At 46.6% G+C, this 17,496-nt stretch overlaps 1 protein-coding gene across 3 annotated transcripts; it reads left to right on the forward strand.

The window, feature by feature from the left end:
• The first annotated feature begins 1,658 nt into the window (after positions 1-1,658).
• LOC116855016 (corticosteroid-binding globulin) lies at positions 1,659-15,350 on the forward strand. 3 transcript variants are annotated; one of them, XM_032837332.1, is made up of 5 exons: positions 1,659-1,757; positions 8,005-8,636; positions 11,140-11,410; positions 13,611-13,761; positions 15,104-15,350. In XM_032837332.1, exons 2-5 carry the CDS (start codon positions 8,024-8,026, stop codon positions 15,287-15,289), a joined length of 1,221 nt encoding a protein of 406 aa, XP_032693223.1. In that variant the 5' UTR covers positions 1,659-1,757; positions 8,005-8,023; the 3' UTR covers positions 15,290-15,350. The 3 variants fall into 3 exon arrangements, with proteins under 3 accessions (XP_032693223.1, XP_032693225.1, XP_032693224.1); XM_032837334.1 differs by having other exon boundaries at positions 13,614-13,761; XM_032837333.1 differs by lacking the exon at positions 1,659-1,757 and adding an exon at positions 2,353-2,396.
• The last annotated feature ends 2,146 nt before the right edge of the window (positions 15,351-17,496 follow it).

The following is a 17,496-nucleotide window of genomic DNA, read 5'->3' on the forward strand; positions in this document are numbered from 1 at the left end:
TTAACTCAAGAAAATAGAAAAAGAACAATATTTGAAAATGTAGGAATTTCAAAGGATGGTAAAAAGTAAAAATAAAAGAAGAAATCAATTTTTTAAAAAGGTTTAAAACACAGTAAGGATTAAGAAAACTAAAAACTAAAAGCTGATCCTTTGTAAAGATTAATTAACTAGGCAGATTTCCCTAATAAGACTCATCGAGGGGAAAAGAGAGGAAATATGTAAATAAAATACAGAAAGAAAAAAATTACTGATATGACGAGATTGAAAAATAATAAATTCCTAGGTATAAATTCCAAAATTGCCTTAATAAATTTAAAAAACTTTTTAGAAAAAGACCAATAAGTATTAATAAAACTGAAGTGCCCCCAGAATTCTAGAACCGGCCCTAGTTACAACTTTTCCTTTTTACTCCTAGAAACAGCTCCACTCATCCCTGGAGGGAAGTAATAATGTTACCAACCAGCAGAGGGCACAAGACCCTGCCTAGGCTTAGCAGGCCATATTCTGCGTGCTGTGATCAAGCCAATGATGACTGATCATACCCTGAGTCCTTTCAGGGACTGATATGAACAGGGAGAAAAAGTGAGTCTCTCTCTTTCTGATAACAAATAACCAGTTAGAAACAAATAACTTAGAGCTGCAATGGCTACCTTTGTCCTCACCATACAGGGTAAAGCATGAAAGCTGAATAAAGAAGAGCTCAGAAAGAATTTTTTTTTAATTTTTTTAATTTATTTGACAGACAGAGATCACAAGTAAGCAGAGAAGCAGGCAGAGAGAGGGGGGGAAAGCAGGTTCCCCGCTGAGCGGAGAGCCCGATTCGGGGCTTGATCCCAGGACTCTGGGATCATGACCCGAGCTGAAGGCAGAGGTTTTAACCCACTGAGCCACCCAGGTGCCCCAAGAATTTTTTTTAAAAAAGAGACAGATATGATACCCAACTTGGAATCCCTGGATCCAGCCAAGCCTGAAGCCCTCCCCACTCTTCAGAACTCTCATTCATGAGATCCAATTTATATTCCTTTTTTTTTTTTTTGCTTTAAAGAAATTTGTTATCTGTCACTTCCAACCAATAGAGAACTAATAAATAAAAATGCAGAGAATATGGAAGGAGCTAGACTTTTGAGTGGAATGTTCTTGGGTATGAATCTCAAGGGGAGCTTCACTTAAGCTCCATGGGCCTCAGTTTCCTTATCCAAACAAAAGTGAGAATAACAGTCTCTAATTCGTAATGTCTTTGGAAGATTACATGAGACAATCTGTGGGAAGCACTTGGCTGCTTTTCTTCCACGTCTCTTTCCTGCCAGACGGAGGTCCCGTTGAAAGCGGGACCTCATTAGATTCATCCCCTGTCCTAAGCTTAGCACCTGGTTCTTCACAGGAGTCTGCACCACTGGGCTAATTAAGGGCACCTCTGGCCTCCATGCTAGCATTCACCTGGCAACCACAGGCGGTGATGCAACTCCAGCCTCTTTTTGATATTAAAAAGAAAACGTCAGAGAACTGAACGCAGAGGAAAGTTAACTTGCAGCATTGCTGTGTTTGCTCAAATATCCTGGAAAAAAACCCATTGGTTAATATCCGGGGGGAGGGGACCACCGAATGGCAAAGGCCACTGTACCCCCTCTAACCATTAACCAGCAGGGGAGCTGGCAAACAAGATTTAGCCGGGGTGCCCCGCAGGCTTACTGTACACATACTAGGGCCCAGGACAGCCAGATCCAGCCAGTGGCTGCAGCCCGAGCCCTCGGCAAACTGTGAGTAGCACCTGAACCGTGTCCATCCCTCCCGCTCCTGCCCAGCCGCCAGAATGAAGCCATGCGCACCTTGCTTGTTTAATTTTTGTAATGGACTTTGAGCATTAGGGCAGCCAGCAGTGATCTGAGGCCAGGTGTCTGAGCGGTGTTATGGGGAGGGTTTTGCAGTTGGTGGGTCACCCATGGGGGCTTGATTTGCCCCCGCCTCCAGCCTTGAAGGGGTTGACACTAAGCCAAGAGCCATTCCCATCTGTCATTCCACGGGATGTCCCTAAGCCCAGCCAAGTAACACAAGGGAGTCTGACAGCTAGACTGGACGGGCACAATGTAGCGCCCCTGCTGGGGGGTGCAGGCAGGGACAGCGGTGCCCACTGACATAGCGGACTGTGCGCACCCCAGGATCGCACACATCTACTTCCTCGCTGGTCCACCTGGGGTGAGGACACTGCAGATTCAACAGGACTCCTTGCATGACACCAAGGCTTAAATGCAGAAGGCCCGAGATGCTACCTGGCCCAGAGAGGCCTTCGTGAAAGTAGTGAAAGCAGTGGGCATTTACTTTGAGCCTTGATTCAAAAATGAGAAACAAGAAGGACATACATGAAATGAAATTCATGAAGACTATTGACACTCTGCTTGGTAATGTTGCTGGGTACTGTTTAGAGACCTCTTTTCCTCTCATCGCTTTGTTTTCTAGAGAGAAGCGCAGAAGGGCATGGCACTGGCTCTGAGGGCAGGCTGCAGGGCTTAGAATCTCAGCTCTGAACCAGTTCCTCTGCCTCCTTGGGCCTCAGTTTTCTCATCTCTAAAGTGGGCCCAGGATGACCCGCTGCACGAGGCCACAAGAGAAAGCATTCATAAGCACTGTGACTGATGTTCGTGACAACTCGGGAGGTGGAGAGAGGGTTCATCCTTACTTTGTGGACTTAACACAGAAAGGGATGAGGGACGAATTCCCAGAGACAACAGGAATAAGAGAGGAAGCCAGAAGAAGTGGAAAAGCCTATCCGGCTCTGGTCCTTTCCCCAAGGGAGGTGTGGAGGGGATGGGGAGAACAGGGATTTCTCTGCAATGGGACGGGGCCATGACATGAAAGTACAGAGGACAGGGCTCCTGGAGGAGAGCTGGGACTTGGGTGTCCTAGGACAAAGGGACATAAGCCAGGCAAGGCAGGGAAAGGTTGGGACTGCAGAGTGGATCCACAGAAGACAGGACTGGGGCAGGTCTGTCTTTGTCCCCAGCTCCCGGGTCAGAGCCGGGGTCCCCAAACAATGGGGACCTGAAATGACCCACCCTACCGTGACCCTGGCAGAGGGATGAAAGTCTGGTGTGTGCTAGAGGAAACTGGACATACCCAGTAGAGCGGGGCTCAGAATGCAAGGGGCCAAATTTGAGGCAGGGCAGGGCTGTCACCAGGCATGGAGTCATGAAGTGAGGACCAGCTCCTCCTGGAAAGAATGGGAGCCACAGAAAGCTTTTTAGTGGGAGAATGGCCAATCAGCTTTATAAAGGATGCCTCCTCTGGCTGCAGAGGGGAGAAAGGGTGGGAGGGAGCTGAGCAGGGACAAGAGACCAGGTAGAGGTGACCACTGATGCTGGAAGAGGTGACAGGCCCCAGACTTGGATGGTGGACTGAGACAGGGACAGGGGAAACAAAGATCAGAAGATCAGAATGGCAGATGGGCAAGGCCAGTGGTGGGTATTATCACTGACTCCGTATTGCACTAAGGAAATGCAGCTCCTAAAACCCTTCTAACTAAGTGATAAGAGCACCAGGAACATCTCTTGTTCTAACATTCGGTCTTTGCCCATGATCCCTGATGCAGAGTTCCTAAATCCCTTGGAATTTCCCAGGTGACCACAGCATCTTTCCTTCTAATGAGGTGAATTTTGGTAGGTGGCGTGGAGAGCGTCAGGATAGGGCTGGTCCCAGGAAGGCCAAGCCATGATTAGAAGCTTGGAATTTTCAGCCCCACCCTCCTTTCTCTGGGAAGGGAAGAGGTGCTGGAGTTAATCATCCATCCTGCCTGCATGATGAAGCTTCCATCAAAATCCCAAAATACAGGGTTTAGAGAGCTTCTGGGTCAGTGGCCCCATCTGTATGCCAAGAGGGTGGCCCACACCAGCTCTGGTGCTCAGAACCCTTCTGGACCTCACCCACTAAATCTCTTATTACATCCTATGTAATAAACCAGTAAACATAAGTGTTTCCCTGAGCTCTGTGAGCCAGTCTAGCAAATTATCGAACCAAAAATAAAGTCTCGGGAACCCTGATTTATAGCCAGTCAAAAGGACAGAGTGACAATCTGGGACTTGTGATTGGCATCTGAAGTTGGGGGTGGGCAATCTTGTGGGAACTGAGCCCTTAACCCAGGGGGTCTGACACTATCTCCAGGAGGACAGTGTCAGAATTGAGTTACACTGTAGGACTCTAGATCCATTATGGAATTGAGTGGCATTCCCCCTCAGCTGGGGGTAAATTGATTGGTGTGTGGGAAACCCACATCTCTGGCATCAGAGTAAAGCGTGCAGTTATGTGTGAGGAAAGGAGAAACACAGGGAAGGTTTTCCTTATACAACCACCTTTTATTATCCATTCATCTACTGATGGACATTTGAAGTGTTTCTGGTTCTTGGGCTATTATGAACAACGCAATCGTGAACACTGGGTTGTACAAATATCTGTTCAAGTCCCTGTTTCCAATTCCTCAGAAGAAGAATCTCTGGATCACATGGTAATTCTATATTTAATTTTTTGAGGACCTGTCATACCCTTTATTTCCACCAGAAAGATACAGAGTTTCCAGCTCCTCTACATCCGGGCCAACACCTGTTTTCTGTTTTGCTGTTTGTGGTTTGACTTGGTTTAGTTTTTGAAACAGCCATGCAAATGGGTATAAATTGTATCTCATTGAGGTTTTGATTTGTGTTTCCCTGATGACTCTAATGTGAACATCTTTTCATGTGCCTGTTGGCCATCAGTATATCTTCTTTTGAAGAAATGTCTACTCAACAACTTTGCCCATTCTTTACATTAGATTTTTTTTTATTTTTTAACTTGAGTTTTATGTAATCTGGATATTAACCCTTTATCAGATATGGGATTTTCAAATATTACCTCTCATTTTGTGGGTCGCCTCTCTACTCTATTGATAGTGTCCTTGGGTGATCAAAAGTTTTTGATTTTAGAAAATCCAATGTGTCTAATTTTCCTTTTGTTGTTTGTGCCTTTATTTTTTTTAAGATTTTATTTATTTATTTGACAGAGATTGCAAGTAGGCAGAGAGTCAGGCAGAGAAAGAGAAGAAGCAGGCTCCCTGCTGAGCAGAGAGCCGGATGCGGGGCTCGATCCCAGAACTCTGGGATCGAGACCCGAGCCGAAGGCAGAGGCTTTAACCCACTGAGCCACCCAGGCACCCCTTGTTTGTGCCTTTAATGTCATGTCCAAGAAATCGTTCTTTCTTGATTTTATTGTAAATAGCATAATTGTTAATTTCCTTTTCAGTTTGTTCATTGTTAGTATGGGAACTGATGTGTTGGGTGTGTGTATGTGTGTGTGTGTGTGTGTGTGTGTGTGTGTGCTGTTTTTGTAGCCTGCTGCTTTGTTGAATTCATTTCTTAGTTCCAGAAGGGTTTTTATGGAATCTTCAAGGTTTTCTACATGTGGCTATGATGTTGATCAGGTTGCCTATGGGCAGAGATCATTTTACTCCTTCCTTTCAAACTTGGATATCTTTTATTTCTTTTTCTTGCCTAATTTCTCTGGCTAGGACTTCCAGTGCTGTGTTAAACAGAAGAGGCAAAAGTAAGCATCCTTCCTTGCTCTGGGAATCTTAGATAAAAAGCTTTCAATCTTTCACCATGAGCTGTGGTTTACAATTTTTTTTTTTTATATTGAAGTAGTTTCCCTTTAGCCTTAGTTTGTTGAGTGTTTTTATCTTGAAAGGGTGTGTTGAATTATGCCAAATGCTTTTTCTGCTTCAAGTGAGATGATCATAGTCTTTTTTTTTCTTCATTCTGTTATAGCATGTTAGTTGAGTTTTGTATATAGAACCATCCTTGCATTCTAGAAATAAATCCCACTTGGCCATGCTGTATGTTTCTGAATTCTATTTGCTAGTTTTTTGTTGAGGATTTTTGCATCAATGTTCATGGGCATTATTCATTTGTACTTTTCTGTCCTTACAGCATCTTTATCTGGCTTTGGTATCAGGGCAATGAGTGAGTTAGGAAATGTTCCCTCCACTCTGGTTTTTTTGGTAGGAGGATTCATGTGATTTCTTTAATGTTTGGTAGCATTCAGTGGTTAAGCCATTTGGTCCAGGGCTTTCTTTTTTGGGTTTTCAATTCTGATTCAATTTTCTTACTACATACAGGTCTATTCAGATTTTCCATTTCTTGTGATCCAGTCTTAGTAAGTTTTGCATTTCCAGAATTTATTTCATTTTATCTAGGCTATCCAGTTGGTTGGTGTTTAATTTTTTTTTTAATATTTTCTTATAATTCTTTTTAAAATTTATTTATTTTTATTTTAGAGAGAGAGGGGGGCAGAGGGGAGACAGAGAGAGAGAGAATCTCAAGCACACTCCCCACTGAGCATGGAGCCTGATGCAGGGCTCAATCCCAGGGCCCTGAGATCAAAACCTGAACCAAAATCAAGAGTCAGACACTTAACTAACTGAGCCACCCAGCAGCCTCTCTTATAATTATTTTTACTTCTGTAAGAATTGGCAGTAAAGTCCCCATTTTCATTTCTGATTTTAGTAATTTGAGACTTCTCTTTTTTTCTTACTCAGTTAGCTAAAGGTTTGTCAATTTTGTTCACCTTTTTGAAGACCATATTATATTAATTCTATATCATCATAGTATATTATACTATATCAATTAGATATATTATATCCTGTTTTCATTGATTTTCTCTAGTTTTCCTATTCTCTATTTTACATATCTGTGCTCTAATCTTTATTGTTTCCTTCCTTCTGCTACCCCACTCTCTTTTGGTAACTATTTATATGTATTATCTTTTTCCATCCTTCCACTTTCATATTGATGTCTTTGGATCTAAAATGTGTCTCTTGTAGTCAGTGCATAGTTGGATCATTTTTTAAATCCATCTGCCAATCTCTGTCTTTCGGTTGGGGAATTTTATCCATTTACATTTAGAGTAATTGCTAATAAAGAAGGACTTCTGCCATTTCCTATTTGTTTTCTAAATGCCTTATGGATTTTTTTTTCGTCCTTCATTTCCTGCATTACGATCCTCTTTTATGTTTTATTGATTTTTTTGTAGTGAAAGATTTTAATTCCCTTCTCATGTCCTTTTGTGCATACTCTGTTGCTATTTTCTTCCTGGTTCCCATGGAAATTATATTTAACATCCTAAAGTTATAACACTCTCATTGAATTTATGCCAGCTTCACTTTCATAGCATACGAAAGCCCCACACCTATGTAGCTCAATCCCCACATTCTTTCAGTTATTTAAGTCACAAATTACATCTTTATTCATTGTGTATCCAAAAAACATAGACTAATAATTGCTTTTCATAGATTAGTCTTTTAAATCATATCAAAAATAAAAAGTGAAGTTACCAAGCAAGATTACAATAATATGAGTTTTTCTAATTGCTCATATATTTACCTTTACCAGAGATTTTTATTTCTTCCTATAGATTATATTTACTCTCTAGTGTCCTTTCATTTTAGCCAGAAGGACTCCCTTTAGCATCTCTTGCAGGAGAGGCCTAGTGGTAATAAACTCCTTCAGCTTTTGCTTATCTGGGAATGTCTAGATTTCTCCCTCATTTTTGAAGGATGGTTTTGCCAGATCCAGGATTCTTGGTTGAGAGTTTTTTCCTTTCAGTTCTTTGAATATATCAATGGGTAGGATATTTCACCCCTCTGGGCTTCCATTTTTACCTACCTCAAATCATAATAATAATACCTATTTTATTAGTTTGTTAGTGAGGGTTAGTTGAGAAAATATAAGTAAAACACATAGGTCGGTGTTGGGTGTCTTGATACCTGGTGTTGGGTAGGTCCTTGAAAAATCATAGCAGGTATCATCATACTTTCAGGTGAGGAATTTGAGTCCCAGAGTCCTGAGCTGTCCCAGGTCACACAGCCAATGTGGAGAAAGGAAGTGAGGCTTGAGTGGGGTGTTTCACAGGGTCTTCTGCCCACCATTTCACCATGCCTCACTGCCTTGGAGACCCTACATTATCTAATGAGAATTCCTGATTTTGCAGGACCTGACCATCTTGGACAATGCTGCTTTCCCTGTGCACCTATTTCCTCTGGCTGTCCACCAGTAACCTCTGGACTGTCCAGGCTAAGGACCCAGATACTGATGTGAGCAAGAGGAGCCCTCACCGGGACTTGGCTCCAAACAATGTTGACTTTGCCTTTATCCTATATAGGCATCTTGTGGCTTCAGCTCCTGGAAAGAATGTCTTCATCTCCCCTGTGAGCATCTCCATGGCCTTAGCTATGCTGTCTCTGGGATCCTGTGGCCACACACGGGTCCAACTCCTCCAAGGCCTGGGCTTCAACCTCACCAATATATCTGAAGCTGAGATTCACCAGGGCTTTAAGCACCTTCACCACCTCTTCGAGAAGGAGTCAGACACCATGTTGGAAATGGTTATGGGTAATGCTTTGTTCCTTGACCGCAGCCTGGAGCTTCTGGAGTCATTCTCAGCAGACACCAAGCACTACTATGAGTTGGAGGCTTTGGCTATAGATTTCAAGGATGGGGCTGGAGCCAGCAGACAAATCAATGAGTATATCAAAAATAAGACACAAGGGAAAATTGTGGACTTGATATCAAAGGTGGATAGTTCAGCCATGCTCATCCTGGTCAACTACATCTTCTTCAAAGGTACCTCCCTACTCACCCCATTGCCAAAAATAGTAAGAACCATCAAAACCCAGGCTGCATTCTTGGACAAGGCCTTTGATCTTACAAAGCACACTTTCAACTGTAAATCTCCATCCTCACCATAATCCTATCAGGAAAGTAGAATATCTCATCTTATAAGCGATCAAAATGACACCCAAAAGAATTGAGCAACTAGCCCACGCTCTTACAGGTTTTTTTGAGGCCAAACATGTAATCATGAACAGACTGGCTGACTCATGGTCGAAAAATATTGGCTGAGTGCTGGCTCTGCAACAGGCACTGGGCCAAGAGCTGGAAACACAGCCTATGACCAGACAGACATAGCCTCTGCCCCCCAGGAACTCCCCCCAGATGGGCCCTATACCACACACTTCCCCAGCACTCACAGCCAGCTCTGACCAAGTCCCATCTTAGCCAAACTTCAACTTGTCCTCATCAATTTGAAGCAGGGTTTTCCAAAGTTCTTGTGCGTAAAAATCACCATGGCAACTTGTTAAAATTAGATTCCAGAGACCATGCCAGACCCACTGAAGCAAAGCTTCTGCAAGAAAGTCCTAGAATTTGTGTTTTTAACAAGCCCCGCCCCCAATCATTTTTATGAACACACAATTCGGGGATACATTGTCCTTGAGAAGAAAATCTCTGCTCCTTAGTTGATAGCACTGGTTCTCAACCCAGGGTGATCTTCAACCCCCTTCAGGGACACTTGACCACGTCTAGAGATATTTTGGGTTGTCACAGTTGAGGGTGGGGTGGGGTGGGGTGTGTTCCTGGCATCTAGTAAGTAGAGGCCAGGGAGTGCTGCAAAACAGGACAACTCCCACAATAATATCTGCTCCAGAATGGCCATTGTCCCAAGGCTGAGAAACCCTGGCCTAAAGTCATCTAGTTCTCTGTCCTTCCCAGTCTCATATCTGGAGTGATATCCTCATATCAGGAATCTTCTTTGCTCTCTCCAATTTGCCCCCATAAATTCTTAAGTTTCCCTACCACGAGGCCTCCTGGCTTGAGAATTTTCAAGAAGAACCTCTTAAAGTAGAGGTTAGACCCCATTCTATATTTTGTTTTGTGCCCAACTGGATATGCTACATTTTCTTCTAGAAAAGATATACTCAGGAAAAAACAATAGCAAACTTTTAAGGATGAAAAACCTAACACTGAAAAATACTCACTTTTTTTTTTTTTCGCTGTGAGTTGGACAAGTTAGTCACAAAACACCGCCACCTTCGGCCCAGACAGCCAGACTATGACATCACACTCAGTCATGGTGTGGAACAGGCACAGCCTCAGGGTCTCCAGCTCCACATCCACAGCCCTTTCCCTCCATCCTCCCATCTTTCCCTACTGCCTCCCTTAGCAGCCCCTACAGGGAGGGTTGAGGCTGGGTCAGAACAAGAGTTCTGGCCTTGGGGTCCACAGACCCTGCAGGCAGTGGGATGGAGAAGGGTCTGCCTGGAGCTCAGCACTGGCCACCCTCAGGCAGCCTCAGCTGGGAAACAGAGACCTCACAAGGACTCCCAGGGACAGCCAAGACACCTGGGAACCCCAGGGGGATGCAGGGTCCTCAGTCACCTCCAGACCTGGGGAGTTAACTTAGAGCATTGGAGGCCCTGGTGAGGTCCACCCATGTCTTTAAACATCCAGAATTCTGTCACCTGTGAGAAAACTCATAGTTGCTTAGAATAAGCCCAGAAGGGCCAAAGAGGCTCTGCAAACGGGCCTCACAATCAGGCAGGCTTTGGCTCTAAGGAACAATCGACCTTCCATGAAAGATGACCAGTAATGAAAGCCTGGTCTGTGAAGGTAGTGAGTTCCCCATCACCAGGCAGACAAAGAGGCTGTGTGATGCCATTGTGGAGCATGGGGGAAGGATTCAAGTCCAGCTGTGGGTTGGAGCGTGGGAGCTTGAAGGCATTGTCTCATCCTGACTTTGCCTTGGGGCCACATAGAAGGTAAGGAGCCTCCCTCAAGGCAGTGGACACAATCTGCTGGGCAGCCAGGCTGCCTGCTGGGCTTCTATGGCCTGACGTAAAGGCGTGGGCATGGAATGGGTGGTCCGTTTCTCCAAACCCCTCCCACCCCGACCTTGAATTTGTAGCCCAAGTTCCATCTGGCACCATTTCCAGAACCCTCCTGTCTAGGATCCACCCTAGGCTCGGGGGGTGAGGGCGGGCAGCCAGGCAAAGTCTGGCTTACTGAATTCTACCCCCAATTCCAAGGGTATTCTCGTTTGTCTCCCTCCTTCCTTTTTTTAGAGGCTCAGAAACAGAGTTAATAATCCTCAACCCAGCTCAAGAAGTAGAGGATAGAATAGGCTTTAAATTTCTGGGCATTTCACAACTTACCAGAAAATTCTAGCCACTCTGGCGGGGGACCTTCCAGGGAGCGGCTGCCATGACACCTGCTTAGTATTCTGTGGCCACCCAAACTGTGTTTTCCTCCGGCTCTCACAGGCCTGTCTCCTTTCTCCCTTCCTTCCCAGGCACATGGGAACGGCCCTTCAACCTGGAGAGCACCAGGGAGGAAAACTTCTACGTGAACAAGACCACCGTGGTGAGAGTGCCCATGATGGTCCAGTCGGGCCCCATCAAGTACTTTCAAGACCCAGTGCTCCCCTGTCAGCTGGTCCAACTGGAGTATATGGGCAATGAGACTGTCTTCTTTGTCCTCCCAGAAGAGGGAAAGATGGACACAGTCATCACCGCGCTGAGCAGAGGCACCATTCAGAGGTGGTCTGAGTCCCTGACCACGGGGTAAGCCCTTATCCTTCTCCCCCAGAAAGTGGGCACTTGGATCTGGAGTGAATCAGGAAGGTTTCCAGAGCAGGTGCCCTGCCTTGCCTTTCCTTCCTTCCTTCCTTCCTTCCTTCCTACACAAACTGAACCGCCTGCTGTATACCATGTGCTAGGCTAACCAGAAAGGATAGAAGGTGAATATGACTTCAAAGACGTGCACTCTAGAGCAGAGAAAAGGCTTGGTAGAATCCATAGTGCACAATGACATCGGTTTTTTCGTAGCAGGAGAGGAAAGGAGATAGGTGTGAAGCTGGGGGAAGGTGGAAATGCCTGGCTGCCCCAGGGGACCTGGGAAGGAGCTGCAGAACAATCACTTTCCATTCAGACTGTGTGTTAAGCCTGAGTGGGAGTGAAAGGCATTCCAAGAACGTGCATGGAGGAAGGATGGGCACAAGCCAAATCCAGGGGGCCATGCCCAGGGCACCCGCAGAGTCAGACAGCCGCTGCAAAGAAGGAGACAAATTCTACTCGAATGAAATATGTAAATCAAGAGCTCTGAAGGCAGAAAATCTGGAAAGAAGCCCTCTACTTTAATATATACGTAGGTTTTTGTGTTTTGTGGTTTTGAGTTATTTTAATTTTGAGTTGTAGCCTCAGAGCACTGCTCAATCTGGAAAGGTTAGTCCAGTTCCTTGAGTAGACGTGGAAGTGCCTGGGAGTTTGACCTCCTGTGGGGAAGAGCTGCAGAGGCTGCTCCGTGTTTCCAAGAAATCCCTCATAGCGACATGGGGAGACCCAGAAGTGTTCTCAGAGTCCTGGACCCATTGCACCTGACCTTGAGCATGGGGTTGGGGATGAGGTGGGTAGGCGTGCATGTGAGCCTGTGTTTGGGTGACCTAAGGGGTCCCGTGGCTGGCTTCTCACCATTTCACTTGCCCCCACGCCTTCCAAGGGAGCCAGTAGTTCAGGAACCCTGTCGCCAGCTGGTGATTACACACCCGGGTTCACACCAATTCTGGCTCCTAGTCTGTGGAAAATGAGAAGGATGATCTTTCTTTTTACACCAAAAATAATCTCTTCACCAAAACACTTTAGCTTAAAACATATCAATAACACATGCCATTTTCTTCTAGATTTTTTAAAAATAAACCTCCAAGGCAGACTCTTGCACATTTAGGCGACATATGTGATCGGGCACGAATTCTCTACTCCAGCCCAGTGATGCCCCCTTAGCCCTAGAAGGCAGACACTATGGTTCCTCACCTCTAGATTTGTGTTACTCAGCCCTTCTCCCACCTCACCCCTCCTGGGATCACCTACCCCCCTCACTGGAGTGCCGCCCCTCAGGGTCGGGCTGCTGCCCACCGTCTGTGGAAGCCTCCTTGCCCCACACAGAGCTTGTGGCCACCCTTTCTTCCTTTCTCTTCCCCCCCCCTCCCCCCCCCCCCCTTCTCCCTCCTTCCTTCTTCCTTCTCCCTCCTCCCTTCTTCCCTCTCCCTCCTCCCATGAGGCAAGGACACTTTGAAGCAACCAGTCATGGCCTCTCCACAATTCTGCTGCTTCCCAGTGGCGTGACTTTGAGCTTCTCGTGAGTTCAATTCTCTCCATGTGGACGTAGAAGACGTTGGCCCCACCCTACTAAGGTTGCGGGCACATGCGTGCATTAGACATCCTACAGAAGCTAAAGGACATCCACCAGGAGTCTGGTATAGGGCAGTCTCCCTGACTGCCAGTTGTCCTGCCCTGTCCAGAGCCTTTGTTGTCCGGTGCTGCCTTGCTGTGTCCGTGAGGACAAGCACAGAGAGAGACAGGACTTGGCTAAAGCCACACAGCGCTAGTGGCAGGGCTGGGGCCAGGATGCTGCTCCCAGCTGGGTGCTCCCTCCACTCCTCTACTTCCGCCCAGAGGTGCTTGGGGGACCACAGGGACTTGCTCAGGGACCTCTTCTTCAGTGTCCAGTGACATAGCTATACTACAGGTGGAATCAGCTCAAAGAATGAGGTGAGAAGAAAAGATTGAGCTGTTCAGAGGCCCCGAGAGGAAGCTGCCTGTGTAAGGGCGGGAGATGCAAATCCTACGTCTTGATCTGTCCCTTTCCCTTTTCTGCAAGGATCAGGTCTGGCTGGGAGACAGGGTCTGGAGGGACCACAGGGGAAACAGAAGTCAGCTGGCCTGGCCCAGTCACAGGAAAGTCTAACCCCATCTGCTTACCCCCAAGCAGCCAGGTAAACCTGTTCATCCCAAAGGTGACCATCTCCGGAGCCTACGACCTCAGGACCATCCTGGGGGCCATGGGCATTGCAGACTTCCTCAGCAAGGAGGCGGATTTCTCCGGCATCGCCCGAGAGCCCCAGCTGACATTGTCAGAGGCAAGCGTCCCTAAAGTCCATCTTTTTTTCCCCACAAATTCACAGTACAAATAATAAGGAACACGGGGCCCCCCATGAGTAAGTCTCTAAGCCCCAGGTTGTCTGCTCCACACCCCTGCTCTTAAAACGGGGTAAATGGAGGCTCAGCGGGAAAATGGGACATCCCCACGGTGACACGGGAACTAGTGACAAGGGTCCCCTCCACACCACAAAGGAGCCAGGGAAATGGGAAATGTCTGAATGCGATCCCATCAGACAGTCTCCCCACCACGTTCTTTCCCTTCGTTCTTCAGCTTTATGCCTTGTGGGTCCCTCAGTCATTCAGGAAACACGTACTGGACGCCCACTCCGTGCCCTGAACTGCCGGGGACCGGGTATGCCTCCGTTACTGAGACATGGTCCAGCCCTCACAGGATCTCATGGTCGTGTGGGTGGCCAAACAGGAGAGGGGACAGGAGACAGCTGAGCAGGCAGCCGCCTCTCTGTCCAGCACTCAGACTTGGACCGTTGTGGTGCCCAGCACAGAGTCTGCGCTCCGTGAAATGCCTGGTGTGCGAAGGATTGAGTCCAGCAGCCCCCTGTAAAGTGGAGCCCCTCCTTATAAAGGAGGAGCCTCTGGCTTGGGAAAGGTAGCTCGCCCACCAGGGCCACGGAGCTGGTGAATGTCAACCTGACGTTTGGCCTGGGGTCCATTTGACTCAAAACCTCATTCCCCAAGACGCACCCGCTCGGCTTCTTCCTGCACCTGTTGGCAGAGCTTTTCAGAGCCTCGGGCTCCTCACTGTCCGGTCAGGCAGAGCCCCTGCCCCCAGAGGATGTTAATAACGAGCCAGTTCTGAATTGTTGAATGTGTTTGATACAAGCTACACGAGCGTTTTGCTGATTTCAGAATTCCTCCTAATTCTGAGCACAGAAAGAGACCATTCAACAGCCCCTTTCCATCGTGAGTAGGCAGAAGCATTTCGCAGAGATGGGCCCCTAGGGTTTGGCTAGCAAGGTGCAAAGGAAGCGAGGTCGGCCTCGCCCAGGACCCAGTAAGGAGCGCCTGAGGGGGACACTGAAGTCCAGTGAGTCCCGTGAACCCCCCAATCTCCCTGTGGTGGGCCCCATCTGCCCACTTTCTAGGGAAGAAGTCTTGGTGTGAGCTGAGTTCTGGAGGTGGACACACCGTGGCACTCATCCTGGGGCTGCCCCTGAGATGAGGAGCCAGCAAGTGACCCTCTCTGAGCCTCAGCTTTGCCGCCCGTCAAACCAAGGGTGGGAGGGATGGAAGAGATGAGGCGTGGCAAGCTCCCGACCTGCAGCAGGTGCTCAACGCCCACCTTCGCCCCGTCTCCAACAGGTGGTTCATAAGGCTGTGCTGCAACTCGATGAAAAGGGCTTGGAAACCGCCGACTCCCCCAGGGTCATGCTGCGCACGGCGTCCGAGCCTCTCACCTTCCGCTTCAACCGCCCGTTCATTATCATGATCTTCAACCACTTCACGTGGAGCAGCCTCTTCCTGGGCAAGGTTGTGAATCCGACCTAAGGGCGCCCCCCACCCCCCGGGAGCCACAGCCCCGGCTGACCCTGCGCACCAGAGAGCCCACAGAAACACCCGGGGTGGGGGGGGGTTCCCCCTTGTCTTCTCCAGGTTCTTCTGTCCAAATAAATCACCATCACTGTCAAGGCCAGCAGGTGTGGTTGGAGGGAAGAAATGGGACAGGTGACACGCTCAGAATGGCAGCGTGCCACCTTGAGCCCTTGACCATCATGTTGTGGTTACAGGGCATGCGGAAGCCGGGGGAAGAGTGTATGGAAACACTATTGTTTTTGTAAATTTTTGTTAGTTTGAAATTATTTCTAGAAAAGGAGGAATCAGGCAAGCCCAAACACGACAGAATGACATATTTGAAGTGCTAGGGGGAATGTGGTGACCGCTTCAAAAAAGAAAAAAGGAAGAAACAAAACAATCCTTCAAAAATGAAGGCAAAATGAAGGTTCTTCTCCAGACAAACAAAAGCTGAGAAAGTTCGTCACCTTCCCTAAAGACAATTTTTAAGGCTGGAACGAGATGATTCTAAGGGAAAATTTGGACCTACGCAAAAGAATGAAGAGTCCCGGAAAGGGTATATGTGCGAACAAAGAGAAGACGTTGTTTAAAAAAATCTTAAAAATATAATTAACTGTCTAAAGCAAAACTACTGATGGGTTTGTTGCTTCAAGCTCAAGGGCTTCCTTTATCCCTGCGCCGCAAAAACTCCGTGTGGACATGAGGTTAAGCTTTGTCAGTAGAGGGCGCTAGAGAAACATTGCCAGAGGAAGAGGCTTACCCTCCTCCTTTGGGGCAAAAAGCATGAACTGAGATAAAGAATTGGATGGAGAGATGGATGGATGGAGGGATAGATAGATGGATAGATAGATAAATCATTGTATGTGGAAGGTATAAACAGACCTGAATCCTAAAAGCATCATCTTGCTTAATAAGAAAACACTAAATGCATTCCCACTAAGGTCAAGACTAAGACAAAGCTGCATTATATTCCACACCATTTCCCATTGTCCTGGGAGTATTAGGCAATGGAGTTAAACAAGAGAAAGCAGAGGGGTGGAATAGGAAAAAAACGAAATACAACACTCCTTGCAGACGGCCTATAATCCACCCGCAGAACCCTAGCAAATTAGTGATAAAACAAATTCATGTGACAAAAGAATTCAGCAAGCCTGAATATATACAAATATATATATTTGTATATATGAGGCTTCATATATACAAATCATGACCAGTTAAATAATAGAGGAGAAAACCCAGTAGCAACCCCCTGCCCCCAAAAATACAACACTTAGAAATAAACAAGAAATATGCAAAATCTACATTGAGAAAACTATGACAGGACTCCTTAAAGATGCAAAATTAGACTTGAACAAATGGAAAGATACACCTTCTTACATAAGATGCCTCAGCATCACTGGGCTATCTGTCTTCCCTGGCTTCATTTAACAATTTGATGGTATTCCAATAAAAATACTAGCAAATATTTTTTTTCCTCTGGAGACAGACAAGATGATCCTGAAGTCCATATAGAAAGATAAAGATAAAGAGCCAGGAAAACACTGACAAGGAAAAGGTGGGTGGGGGTAGGGAGGAGAGGGGACCAGCCTGAGTAGATATTAAAGCAAACCACACAGATCCTCTGATTAATTCTGTGGCACTGGAACACAAATCCACGGGAGGTCCAGTGACACAGGTTCAGGAGACTGGAAATAGACACCAGTACACATGGAAATTTAATATTCAAAAAAGAAAGACTTTTAAATAAATGGTATTGGGACAACTCGATAGTCATTGGGGAGGGGGAGATACAGAAGACCCGTTCTTCATACCGTACATAAGAATAAACTAAGAATCAGAGATTTATGTGAGAAAAAAAAAAAAAAGAAGCTATAGGAGTACAAGAAGAGGGGTGCCTGGGTGGCTCAGTCATTAAGCATCTGCCTTTGGCTCCAGTCATGATCCCAGGGTCCTGGGATCAAACCCTGCATTAGGCTCCCTGCTCTGCGGGAGGCCTGCTTTCTCCCTCTCCCACTCTCCCTGCTTGTGTTCCCTCTCTCACTGTCTCTCTCTGTCAAATAAATTTTTTTTTTTAAAGAGGAGTACAAGAAGAAAGCACCAGTTAATTCCTCTACAATGTAGGCGTAGAAGGTTTTCTGCCCATGAGTCATAGTCCAGATGAAATTAAAGATTGGCTAGTTTGA

This window comes from Lontra canadensis, unplaced genomic scaffold (genome assembly GCF_010015895.1).
Source record: "Lontra canadensis isolate GAN:19392208 unplaced genomic scaffold, GSC_riverotter_1.0 scaffold98, whole genome shotgun sequence".
Taxonomy (NCBI): Eukaryota; Metazoa; Chordata; class Mammalia; order Carnivora; family Mustelidae; genus Lontra; species Lontra canadensis.

Bases quoted from the DNA above. Each gene is read 5' to 3' on its own strand.
- LOC116855016 (XM_032837332.1), top strand. From the start codon at position 8,024: ATGCTGCTTTCCCTGTGCACCTATTTCCTCTGGCTGTCCACCAGTAAC. The intron at 8,637-11,139 runs GTACCTCCCTAC...CTTCCTTCCCAG, and splicing joins CAACTACATCTTCTTCAAAG to GCACATGGGAACGGCCCTTC. The intron at 13,762-15,103 runs GCAAGCGTCCCT...CGTCTCCAACAG, and splicing joins CCCAGCTGACATTGTCAGAG to GTGGTTCATAAGGCTGTGCT.